The sequence below is a fragment of the Diabrotica undecimpunctata genome, chromosome 9, assembly GCF_040954645.1.
Source record: "Diabrotica undecimpunctata isolate CICGRU chromosome 9, icDiaUnde3, whole genome shotgun sequence".
Classification (NCBI taxonomy): domain Eukaryota; kingdom Metazoa; phylum Arthropoda; class Insecta; order Coleoptera; family Chrysomelidae; genus Diabrotica; species Diabrotica undecimpunctata.
Window position 1 is genome coordinate 59281208 of NC_092811.1, and position 13787 is coordinate 59294994.

At 32.6% G+C, this 13787-nt stretch overlaps 1 protein-coding gene across 1 annotated transcript; it reads left to right on the forward strand.

The window, feature by feature from the left end:
• Positions 1–780: 780 nt before the first annotated feature.
• Positions 781–1860, forward strand: LOC140450899 (zinc finger MYM-type protein 1-like). Its single transcript, XM_072544579.1, has one exon. The coding sequence runs from the start codon at positions 781–783 to the stop codon at positions 1858–1860; it is 1080 nt and encodes a 359-aa protein (XP_072400680.1).
• The last annotated feature ends 11927 nt before the right edge of the window (positions 1861–13787 follow it).

Sequence of the window (13787 nt, forward strand, 5' to 3'; positions counted from 1 at the left end):
ATATATATATATATATATATATATATATATATATATATATATATATATATATTTGTGTGTATATTCTATGATAACTATCCGTTATTCTTCTTTTACAGGACATTTAAACATTACCTTTTTGATTTCGCTTACATATTATTTTATAACAACTTCGATCATTTTCCATATTCTTCCCATCTGTTTTAGGTGCCTCTCAGGTCCTACCACGTGGCGTGTTTGAGGTTAGTTCGCGCTTTCTGCTTCGCCTTACCGGCCCAGCAACAAAGAACGCTCTCTAGAGCTTGACCCGTGAATTGTTATACCATTCTATACGGTTACTAAAGACCAGTGGCGGTTGGTATATAAGTGCTGCGGAGCTGCAGAACCACCAAAATAATCCAAACAAAATTACTTTGAAAATTAAATAAAAAATATCACTACTTATAAAATTTAAATTCATTTAGATGGTTTTCGTGCATGGCCGCCTTTATTTTAATCTGTCGTCCGTCGCATCTCATGGCGACAGCAAGTCCCACTTATTTGACCGGACCGGTGCTACTCCGAGCTGTGAACTGTTAAAGATATCCCCGATAACACCCGCTCAACCCCTCGCCTACACTTTTCAGGCGACGACTGAAAGCAATATTTGAGCTGCATTTGTCGCAGTTCGAACTAGTGTGTACAAATCTACGTTTATTGTAATTTTAAATAATTGGTGATCGCGACGCGACGACTGTTAAAATAAGTTGTCCTGCACGTAATTCGGTATTTATATTAAGTATATGAGAATAAAAGTGCTGGATGGATGTTATTTATAATTTGATTAATGTTAAATATTCTTATGACGAAAAACTAGAATTAAAATGCAAAGGACGTCCTTTGCCGGATATTAAAATCGTAAAAGAAGGATCAAGCCGAGGGAAAAATTACAAACGACAATTAAATTGCGATATTTATACGAGAAATAGTTGGATATGTGGCTGCAACAGAAAAAACGCTCTTTTCTGTTTTCCTTGTGTACTCTTTGGAGGTGATAAGTCATGGACGCAAGTTGGTGTAACAGACTTAGTACATTTAAGTGATAAAATAAAAAAGCACGAAACTTCTAAGCATCATTTGTACAATCAAATGGAATATGCTTTATTAGGCTCCGTGAATATTAAAGAACAGTTAGATTCTGCATACTGGATAAATATTCAAAAATTCAATGAAGCTGTAACAAAAAATAGGTATGTTCTCTCAAAAATTATAGACTGCATAAAATTTTGTAGTGTTTTCGAATTGGCGCTTCGGGGACACGACGAGACACAAACATCCGACAATCCTGGAATTTTTCGCGGCCTCATAAATTTTACTGCTGAATTGGTTAAAACTTTAGCACAACACTGGGAAGAATCGACGGTTTTTAAGGGCATTTCTAAAGAAATTCAAAATGATATTTTGGACTGCATGTTGGAATTATGCCAGAATAAAATTTTGGAGGAAATTCGGGAATCTCCATATCTAGCTGTCATGGCCGACGAGACTACAGACATTTCAGCAAAATCACAAATGGTTGTAGTATTTAGATATTGTCGAAATGGAGCACCGGTAGAACAATTTTGGACATATTTGGTACCTTCAAAATTAAATGCAGATACTTTAAGCAAAAACATTTTCAGTGTTTTGGATCCTATCCTGGAAAACTCAAATAATAAACTAATTGCTCAGAGTTATGATGGGGCAGCGGTCATGTGTGGACAGCACGCAGGAGTTCAAGCCAGAATCAAAGAAAAATATCCATTTGCTCATTTTGTACACTGTTACGCGCATCAATTAAATTTAATAATGTCTAAGGCTTGTTCCGAAAACTCTCAAGTTAGACTTTTTTTGGAAATTTAAATGAAATCCCTACCTTTTTTAAAAATTCGCCACAACGAGTGGCAGTTTTAGATAAAATCGTCCAAAAGAAAATTCCTCATGGCGCTCCAACTCGCTGGAACTTCAATATTCGAACTGTTAATGTTGTGTTTGAACATCGATCTTCTTGTATCGAATGTATGGAAGAAATAGAAGAATCGTTTGATAAAGCAGCTGTCTGTAGTTCAGCGTCTTCCATTCGAAGAATACTAGTGGATCAAAATTTTGTTTTTTGGTTAACATTTTTCCATCGCATAATGCCACAAGTAGACGTTTTGTATAATGCCCTTCAAAAGACTAAAACGGATCCTTTGGAAATCAATAAAAAGGTGACAGATTTCGAAAGATACATGAATTCAGTTAGAAATTCAATAGATGATACCATTGACCAAGGTTCTAGTTTATGCGTTGAACCATTACCAACTAAAAGGTTATGGAAGGATAACAGTCCAGTAGGTCATCGGAGAGCATCTATCGAAGTTTGTGATATAATCATAAATTGTGCAAATGATAGATTTGCTTTTAAAAATCACCTACTTGCAACTTCATTGCTTTATCCTGAGCAATTTGATAATTATTGTGATAATTTCCCAGATGAAAATTTAAGCCTGACTTGCGCGTCATATCCAAATTTAGATAGGGAGCGCTTGAAGACTGAATTATCTGTTATTTATTTTAGAAGAGACTGTAGAGACATTAATATGGCAATACCTTTTTTAAAATTTTTAATTGAAAATAATTTAACAGAGCCTTTTCAAGAAACTGTAAAACTGCTTCAAATTCCACTTACAGTGCCCATGAGTACGACAGAAGCTGAAAGGTGCTTTTCGAGATTAAAACGGATTAAAACATTCTTGAGAAATTCCATGACTGAAGAACGACTTGTAGCATTAACCATGTTGTCAGTAGAAAAAACACTTATAAAAGAAATACCAAACTTAAATGAAAAAGTTATAGACAAGTTTGCTTTAAAAAAAAATCGACGAATGGAGCTTATTTATAAAAAAAATAATATATTTGGCTCTGTGTGTAGTTAGTTCGTAAGACCCTATAATGCAATTATTGTTGTGGCGATTTTGTTTGTAGTGTTTTTTCGTTTGCATTCCTTAGAAAGAAGAAAATCGGTAAGTTCTTTATTATTTTTTAATAGATATATAATGAATAAATATATGGTGTAAAATATCAAAGTAAAAGCCTCGTTGTAAAATACAACGATTAAAAGATATTGAATTAAAAAAAACCAAAAAATACTGCAGAACTACCAAATTTTTGAGTCACCAGCCGCCACTGCTAAAGACGGTCTCCGAGATAAATCAATCTCCGAGATTCAAACTTGCGTAACTCGTATTGTGAGTGGACAATTCGGAACAAGCAAGAGGAATGTGTCCAAATACACTCGCCTGGTCACACACGTCGTCCAGTGAAGAACCTTCGATACACTCCCAGAGAGGGAGAATCCTTGGCGAACTGACCCCGACGCGCCGACTTTTTAATAACTAAAGAAACTTGTCTTCATGTTTCTTATTTTCCTTCCTCTCCCTTTTGTCTCTTGTTTTAGTGAAACATGTAGTCACAAAGGATCTTAAGATCATCCGCCTCAGCGGATAGAGCGACTGACGGTGATCCACAGCATGCCGTAGATCCGCCTCAGCGACAATAGAAATAACATAATGTTATGTATGAATGTTTAATTAGTACTACTGGTTTTTGGTTCTCTATCCAAGTGGCACTGTTCAGGACCAGTTCACATAAAATGTGTTTATAAAATTGAACAATTGCTATATACAACAGTTTTATTAACCCTTTCGAGACTCCAGGTACATATGTGTACCACTATGTTTGCATACAAGCCTAAAGTGATATTTTGCCATTAAATATTATTTAAAAATGTACCAGTCAGTTCTCCATTGCATCGTTTGAGTCACGTTCACGTGTAGCCGCGTAAAATATTTTAGTTAACCTAGAATTTGCGAGTTTTAGATGTGTTGATTGCTACAGTCAGCATAAATACATTGTTTTTTGATACAAATTATAGTTAAATTGTATTATATCATTTTACAGACTGTTTGTTTTTGTGTCTTTTTATAGTAAGTATATTTAGATTGTTATTTATTTATAGTAAAATAAACATTTGACTGTTTTTAAAATCTATGGTACTAATAAGTACCAATAGTCTTATAGTAGGGTATGTAAGTGTAGCATTAGTCTTATTCATGTAATTTTTAGATATGGATAAGAAAAGGCCACTTACACAGAAAGAACTTCAATATTATGCAGAATTATCATTTTCCGAGTCTGGAAGTAGTGATGACATGTATAAGCCTTCTGATGATGAATCGGAATCAGACGAGGACTGCAAAGATAATTTTCACGAAACTTCTGATGAAGAATCAGAATCAGAGTTAGAAGTTCGTGATACACAGGAAACTTTACAAGAAACTGCCACACCTAGTAGTTCTTTTGTGTTGTGGTCAACACCAAATGAAGGTTTTGCTCCGAAAAAACAAATTTCAAGTCAACGTAGTTGTACATTGGATGCTGGCATACAATCTAACTTGACGCCATACCAATATTTCAAAAAGTTGTTTCCACGTTCTTTGTATATGTATATTGCTCAATGCACTAATGAAAGGATTGAAATATGTAAGCAGTCAAGAAGAAACGCTCGTCTGAAAGAAACTGACTTAGGAGAAATTCAAATAGTTCTTGGTTGTATGCTAGTTATGTGCTACAACCGTGTACCAGAAATAAGTAATTATTGGTCAACTCATCCTTCACTGGGAAACGTTTCAATTCAAAATGCAATATCCCGTGACAGATTCAAAGTTATATCGTCAAAAATGTATTTTTCATCACCAAAGAAACCAACAGAAGCCTCAAAAACGTATTACATTGATGACGTTGTACAATGCTTGAAAGGTACCTTTCAAAAATATCGACAAGACAGCAGTTTTCAAAGTATCGACGAGCCCATGACGAAATTCAAAGGTCGATCGTCACTCAAACAGTATATGCCGCTAAAACCAGTAAAAAGGGGAATCAAAATGTGGCTTAGGTCAGACTCGTTTACTGGATATACCTACGACTTCAACATCTACACAGGTCGCGAAACTGAATATGTAGAAGGAACTCTTGGGGAACGTGTAGTGAACAAACTTGTTTCCACAGCAAAAGAAAGAGATATAACCTTTTGCTTTTATCGTTTTTTTACTTCGGTTTGTCTGTTGGAAAATATAGAGTACGCAGCAATAGGGACCTGCAAAAATAAAAGATAAATTGCAAAGAGGTGAATGCGTATTTCAGTGCAGTGAAAACGGACTAATGTTTGTGAAATGGCAGGACACCAAGGAAGTCTTGATGCTGAGTAATTGCCATAATGACAGTGTTTCATCTATCAATAAAACCATGAGAGATGGTTCGAAAGTAAATGTGTCCTGTCCAGAAATGATAGCGTGCTACAGGAAAATTATGGGTGGGGTTGATCTAGCAGACCAAATGGTAGGATTGTACGATTTAGATCGTAAATCAAACAAATGGTGGAAAAAAGTATTCCATCGCTTACTTATGATGTCAGTTGTAAACTCATGGATTATTTATAATGAAAAAAATAAGAAAAAAATTCCTCTGATTCAATTTTTGGTACCTCTGGCAGAAGAAATGATAGCTGAAGGACAAAAAATAGCTGCTATACGACGTTTATCTAAGAAGGGAAGAATATCTATGAAAAGAAAACGTTTCGAGAGTGTATCATTACATCTTCCAATTGAAGGAAGCACAAGAAGACGATGTAAAATGTGCACTGATAAAAAAACTCAAACACGTACAAAAACCCTTTGCGAAGAGTGTGACATTCCTTTATGTAAAAACTGTTTCGCAGTATATCACCGTAAATAATATTTTGTATTTTTGAGTAATTGTTTTGTATTTTTGAGTAATAAAGTAATACAAATATATTATGTGGTATATAATAATATTTTTATGTGGGACTGTTGGTACACATATGTACCAATACACAAGACTAATGGTACATATGTGTACCACTACCCCCACGAACACCCTAACGTTTTCATTAACATTTTTTGTTAAAAAAGGGTATATTTGTGTATATAAAAATAAAAAACCACAAAAATATGTTTTTAAAACTCGTTAAAAAAAACCGTCTCGAAAGGGTTAATAAACTTACTAATGTTAGTATCCCCTTACATCCCAAACATTTAGAATGCCTGTGGCACCCTTACCCATCATGTTAATTACCTCCTTCAGAATGGGATCTTCCTTTATATCTGGTGGACCTCCACCTGTATTGATTTCTGCTTACTTCTGTAAACCTTAGCCTCAGTTTTTAAAGTGGCAAATACTTTTTTAAGCTATCCACATTCCTAGAATTTTTTTGTTTAAATATTTAACATTACAAATACAAGTAAAAGTACTTACCGGTTATTTGTGCCAGTAGTATTAAAGGTACAAGTTACTTTTTGCCATATATTCTCTTTTATTTTGTTATTTACACCATCAGTTTTTTTTGACATTATGATATCAAAATTTTTTTCCAATCCAACCAATTTCATTTTCTCTTCTTTGGTAAAATTGGTACTTATGTCCCTTTTTTTATCTTCCATGATATATTATTACAAAACTAAACTAATTTATAACTAGGACAACTACTGTGATAATGACTATTCTAAAATTATAATTAAATTTTAATAATAATATAAAACAACAATCTATTGCTACTACATTTAACTAATTTATAACTAGATTGAATTCCTATAACTACTGTGATAATCTATAATAATAATAATCTACAACTACTTTGATAATGACTATCCAACATTTAATAATTACACAGGACGACATGATTTATGGTGTTTTGAGTTTGACATGTGTCCTTAGCTAATACGGGTATGCCGATTAGCTAAGGACATTCTGAATATAGATTCCTTTTAAGCCCATCACGTCAAAATTTTTCACAAAATTAAAAAACCTTCTACCCTGTAACCCTGTACTAGTGCAAGCAAATACCTTATTGAAATTTCGTAAATTACATTAAAATTATTTCTTTAAAATACTTAATTTAGAAAGAAAACATTTTAATACATTATGTTCATTTCATTAGAATGGTAACACTGCCGATTGCAGTTGTGTATTGCGTAAATAGAGTTGGTTAGCGTCATTTGTTTGTAGCATCGAGTTGTATTTTGTTTTATGAGTTTTTATCGCGCCATAATGTCATCAAGTGTAAGAACAGTCCTGATATATTTTGTTACGTGTGTGGTGATTTAACAATAGGAAAGCATCAACGAAACATAACAGACTTTATAAAGAAAGCTTGTCAAGCTTACTTCGGTGTATACCTTGGTGATTAGGACAAACCTTGGGCTCCATACAAAGTGTGCTTTCAGTTTGTCAAACTGCTGAGAAAATGGACAATAGGTACACGTAACACAAAATTCAATATCCTGTTTTACCTTCTGCTAAACAACCAGTATCTCATGGACCAGGAATCCCTATTCCTCCATATTTTCTTCACACCATCCAACAGCAATTATCAGATGAAAGTTCAGACGAAAAAACCGATGAAGACGAATTCAATCCTGAGATAGACTAACCTCAAAAGTTTATCCAACCTGAACTAAATGACTTAGTGGGAGACTTGGGCCTATCGAAGGATGCTGCACAAATCTTAGGATCACGACTGAAAGATTAAAATCTATTGGCTTCAAGTACCACATTTTAATGGTATAGGCATCGCGAAAAAGTGTTCGCGGAATATTTTTCTCAAGAGGGCTCACTGGTATATTGTCATAATATTAAAGTAGATATGAAACTGGGAGCTGACAGTTACGAATCCACATCATGGCGGATATTTATTTATTTTTCTAAAAGAAGTCTGAAGGGTGTCTTATTGTACAATGGCCACTCAGAGAAAGACTTGTATCGGGACAAAAAAATGAGCAACGTGATACAGTAGTTGACCCAAAATTAGTTCTTTTGCCTCCTCTTCACACAAAGTTAGGATTGATGAAGCAGCTTGTCAAAGCTTTAGATAAACAAGGTGACTGCTTTAAATATCTGTGCGATAAATTTCCTGCACTTTCTGAAGCTAAAGAAGGAATTTTTGTAGGCCCTAAAATTCGAACCTTAAAATCTGACAGATTGTTCCAGAATACAATGACCCAGGGTGAATATGAAGTATGGAGTTCTTTCGTAAAAGTCATAGACGTTTTCCTTGAAAACAACAAGTCTTCAAATGATAAAGAAATTGTAGCCAACATGGTCGAAAATTATTAAAAACTGGGATGTAATATAAGCGTCAAAATTTATTTTCTGGAGTCCCACGTTGACTATTTTCCCAAAAATCTTGGATCTGTCAGCGAGGAGCAGGGAGAGAGGTTCCATAAGATATAAGGAAGATGGAGAGACGTTACCAAGGAAGACGGGATATAAGAATGATGGCTGATTACTTTTTATGGCTTACAAAAATCCATAAAAAGAAGATCACAAAACGCAGTTTTCATGAAAAAAGAGAACGGTTTTCTTCAAAAAAAAAAAACAAATATTGTCTAGCGTAGGTTATACTGAATTATTTTTTTTAATAACTCAATTTTGCAGTGTAATTTTGTATTAAATAAAGATTCGAAAAACGAATTTTAAATAAAATAGAATTTCCAGTCAATCATGTTTCCATAAAATACCAAATTCGTCAGTACAATAAATCGTATACTTGCTAATCATAATAAATTATATAAGGATTTAAAATCGTATATCATATTTTTCTAAATTGTATTATTTTTTTAGAACATCTTAGTTGCACATAATAAATTGTAAAATTACTAACAAGAAAATAAAAAAAGTATATATAACACAGATGTGATGAGGCACTTGGACAGTCCATTGCAAAGTAGCTTTCGGATTAAGTAAACAGCTGCAGAAGATTTTGCTGTTTAACTCTGAGGACATCATTGTATTGTTTATATAAAAATACTTTTTGACTTAATGAGACTAGTTCAATAACAAACAGTTTTGAAAAAAAAAACAACTTTATTATTGGTCACGAATATCACCAACGTGTGAAATATACCTTTGAAGTAACCAGTTATCCAGTATATAAGAAATCCTCCGCAGTGTTACCAAATTAACACAGATGTCCCCAAAGTTCATTTTAAAGTTGCTACTGCTACATGGTACCCTAGAACATGGTATAAAGAAGGAATATGCCTTCACGAAAATATCACATTTACAGCAGAAATAATTGCACTAATTTATTGATAGCAATGCAGTGTATTGCTAAAATTTCTGATAATACAGATAATAAAACACTTTATTGAACTCAAATCCAAAGGCACGCAAATGTCATTTTGTTGGGTAAAAGCACACTTTAGTATTAAAAATGAATTACTTTTATAAGCTAACGTTAAATGATGCATATGTCTATTTTAAAAGAAACAAGAACTGTAACGAATGGTATATTAAGTCTGCTTAAGGGCTATTAATGTTTACTAAGAAAAGAAGATCCTTATTTTATATCTATGTAGATTTAGATTTGGATACAATGATTAATAGGTTCTGAGCACAAGAATAAAATAGGATTAACCGAGATAAATCGCTGTGAATGTGAAGAATTAATACGCAGAACATATGATACTGAATTGTAAAGTTAAAAGACAAGAAATAAATAAATTTACTGATCAAATTATTAAAAGTAATATAGAATATAAAACATTTCTTCAATTTGCAATCATTAACAGGCTGTCAAGATATAAGTACATAAATATGAGATCCCAATTAAACGCAAACATAACTAATACTAAACTAAAACTGTGAAAACCTATATTTAAGATTCCTGAAATCAATATTATCAAGTATGCCTGTAATTAGCTAAATTTGTATCCTGTTATAAAAAAATAAAACACAAAATATAAAACAAAGAAAAAATGATTATATGGAAAAAGAAAAAGAGATTACTAGTGAACAAAAAAAATAAAAAAAAAATAATAAAAAGAAAAATACACTAGAATAGTAGCTAATACGTGTTTTAAAATCGAGCTCTCATAATTAATTTAAACACTAGTGAAATACTAAAAATATTTTCGTTAATTAGTGATCCAGCAGTGAAATAACAAAAATAAATACAACAGAGATAGTAAGTTACTTTAAACATAACAGTTTTTACTATTATCAAATATTATTTCGGATAACCTACAAAATCTAGGACAGGTATTTATACCAAACCTGTTCCACTACAGACTAAGATGGTTGTTTGCCAGGACCGTACTCCAGTTACAAATGATAATTAAAAATGGATAGTTCTATTCAATCTGAAATTCCTACAACTAATAATACACCAAACAGCTCCTCATCATATCAATTTAATGGATCACCTACATATTCTTCCGTAACCAATCAAACACCACTATCCAATATATTTCCATCAAGAAAACAAGCAATTATTTTTGATTCAATTGAAAATACCAAACTAGATGATTACTTGTCCGCTTTGAGTCATCTGATACAACCAACCCAGATATCCTTCTGTTCAAAATTATCAAATAATAGAGTATGTATTTATTTAGCAAACGAAAAACTAGCTGAGGATTTCATAAACAGAAATGAAAAAGGTAAAAGAAATAATAAGTTATACTTACTCACAATCAATTTAATTTAACTAATCGGACGACCGGTTTCGCTTTCTATAATATGCAAAGCATCTTCAGGTCACGATACAAAGTTAAAATGCTGAAAATAATAATCCCATATTAGGGTGTTGTCTAATAAAGATAGGTACACATAGGTAGGTGATATAAATTATATAAATTACAGTAATTATGCCAATATTACATGTCTGTGGTTTTATAAATGAATAAAATGTTTAAGCAGACAAGCTAAGACCCACAAATTGGTAACATAGTCTATTAAACTGTAATGAATTAATAAATAAACAAATAAATAAACATTACTTACATGCCGTTCTCTATTAATTGATGGTTGAAAAAACATGATTCAAACTATCTTGTATTGTTGATTGGAGAATTCAGGTCAACTATTGTAATTGTTTAACAGTAAACGGGGAAGTTCTTGAGGAGACAGATTTTATCCAATGAAGTAGAGATAGGTGAAATGTATTGTTTGTTTGATGAAAGTAATGTTCTATACCATTAAGTTCTTTAAAGTTATTTATATTTATTCTGGAGATATATTTATGAAATGTGTGTTATTTATTGAGATTTTATGTTTGGTTTTGGAAGGTGACAGTTGTAAGACAATGAATAGAATTGTGAAAATGGTTGCGTTTCGATTTAATTTGAGTTTCTTACCACTCCCTAACACGTGTTTCTGGGTCTTCCCGTCATCAGAGAGAGCTTGTAAGAAAACTCAAACCAAACCAAAACGCACCGACTACTCGGCAATTATAGAAAAAAAAATTACCAGAGTATGCTACTAGAGACATCTAGTGATGAAAGATGAAGTTAAATGTGTCGATAGCAATTAAAGTAAATTGTATACTCACGCTTAATCAAGGTAAATTGTTGATGCATAGTGGAATATAAATATTCCCAGCATCGCTCTTAATGGCTTGATTAAGCGTGAGTATACAATTTACTTTAATTGCTATCGACACATTTAACTTCATCTTTCATCACTAGATGTCTCTAGTAGCATACTCTGGTAATTATTTTTTCTATAATTGCCGAGTAGTCGGTGCGTTTTGGTTTGGTTTGAGTTTTCTTACAAGCTCTCTCTGATGACGGGAAGATCCAGAAACACGTGTTAGGGAGTGGTAAGAAACTCAAATTAAATCGAAACGCAACCATTTTCACATATTTATCGTCCTTACTCGACGCAATGAGTACAAGAAAGATGGTAATTTATATAGGTAAATTGTTGATGCATAGTGGAATATAAATATTCCCAGCATCGCTCTTAATGGCTTGATTAAGCGTGAGTATACAATTTACTTTAATTGCTATCGACACATTTAACTTCATCTTTCATCACTAGATGTCTCTAGTAGCATACTCTGGTAATTATTTTTTCTATAATTGCCAAGTAGTCGGTGCGTTTTGGTTTGGTTTGAGTTTTCTTACAAGCTCTCTCTGATGACGGGAAGATCCAGAAACACGTGTTAGGGAGTGGTAAGAAACTCAAATTAAATCGAAACGCAACCATTTTCACATATTTATCGTCCTTACTCGACGCAATGAGTACAAGAAAGATGGTAATTTATATAGGTAAATTGTTGATGCATAGTGGAATATAAATATTCCCAGCATCGCTCTTAATGGCTTGATTAAGCGTGAGTATACAATTTACTTTAATTGCTATCGACACATTTAACTTCATGAATAGAATTAATCACAGTAATTAATATTGGCATAATTACTGTAATTTATATCACCTACCTATGTTTTATCTTTATTAGACAACACCCTAATATGGGATTATTATTTTCAGCATTTTAACTTTGTATCGTGACCTGAAGATGCTTTGCATATTATAGAAAGCGAAACCGGTCGTCCGATTAGTTAAATTAAATTGATTGTGAGTAAGGCTAACTTATTATTTCTTTTACCTTTTGAAATGGACTCACACAAGCAACACATTCATGATTTGAATAATGCTAGACTAGCTTTTTTGCTACACCGGTACAAAGAACTTAACATCAAAAAAATGCTACAAAAATCAAAGATATTTTTTAACAACCAATGTCTTAGGTTCAATCTATTACCTAGTTACGTTAAAGGTAGACTTAGAGAATTCAATTTCAACACAGCAACAGTAAAACAGATAAACATTTTGGGAAGATCCATCATCAGAGACGAGATCAGGAAAATATACGAAGCAATTTACACCATAGATTTACAACTGAAGGCGACATATGACAATTTACACATAAAATTGACCCCACAGGAATTCGATGAGTGGATGTGCAATCTGCATGGTACATTGGATTACCTTAGGAGGAGACAGTACAGAAAATCACGTACAAAAATCAATAATTTAAAGTACAAAACTAACCAATACAATAATAATAGAATTTTAAGTACACAAACTAATAATGACCTAACATCAAATAATCTTAATCACAATTCTTCACATATACCTAGCTCTTATAATAACTCTATAGTTATTATAAGATGTTTCAAATCTTTCAGAACAAATAATGAATAACTTTTCTTCTTCCTTTTCTACTTCTAGTCTGAACGAAACACCCAATCAAACCCCTAGTCCAAATACATCTTTTTCTTCTGACCCAGGCGATTACTCAACAACCTCTGCACAACATTCCTTTTATGCACCATTCATTAACTACTCAACAACTGTGTTTTCAACCAATGAGACCAACTTGCTCCAAAAGGGATTTAAATTTAACCCCCCCTAGATTCTAGAAAACAACACCTAAAAAATCTAGAGTTACTTGGAGCAGAATGTGAAAGTATCTTAACATCAGTCCCAAATGACCACACAGAAGAAATCAGGGATAAACTAAAGGTTTTATTTAGAAAAGATATGGTAAAATCAAACAATACTCATAACCACAGAGCTGCTTTCAGATTTAATAACAACTTCAAACATGTCATAAAATCCATTAATCAAAAAATAACAGAGAATAATCTAACAATAACAAAAGCAGACAAAGGTAATACAGTAGTTGTCTTGAATACCTCTGATTACACTAAAAAAGTATTGAAATTCATTGATGACAATAAGTTCATAACTAAAGCAGTCAATATTAAATATTTTACCAATAAAGTTAAAACCTTAATCAATGACAGTAATGAAGTACTAGATGCTATCACCAAAAAGAAACTTTCACCAAACAAATCAATTATTCCTAGATTATATGGACTATTGAAAATACATAAAACAAACATTTTTGAAGACATCCCAATTAGACCTGTTGTATCTTT

What these genes read in the sequence shown, in the direction of transcription:
- LOC140450899 (XM_072544579.1), top strand. Translation starts at nt 781, where the DNA reads ATGGATGTTATTTATAATTTGATTAATGTTAAATATTCTTATGACGAA.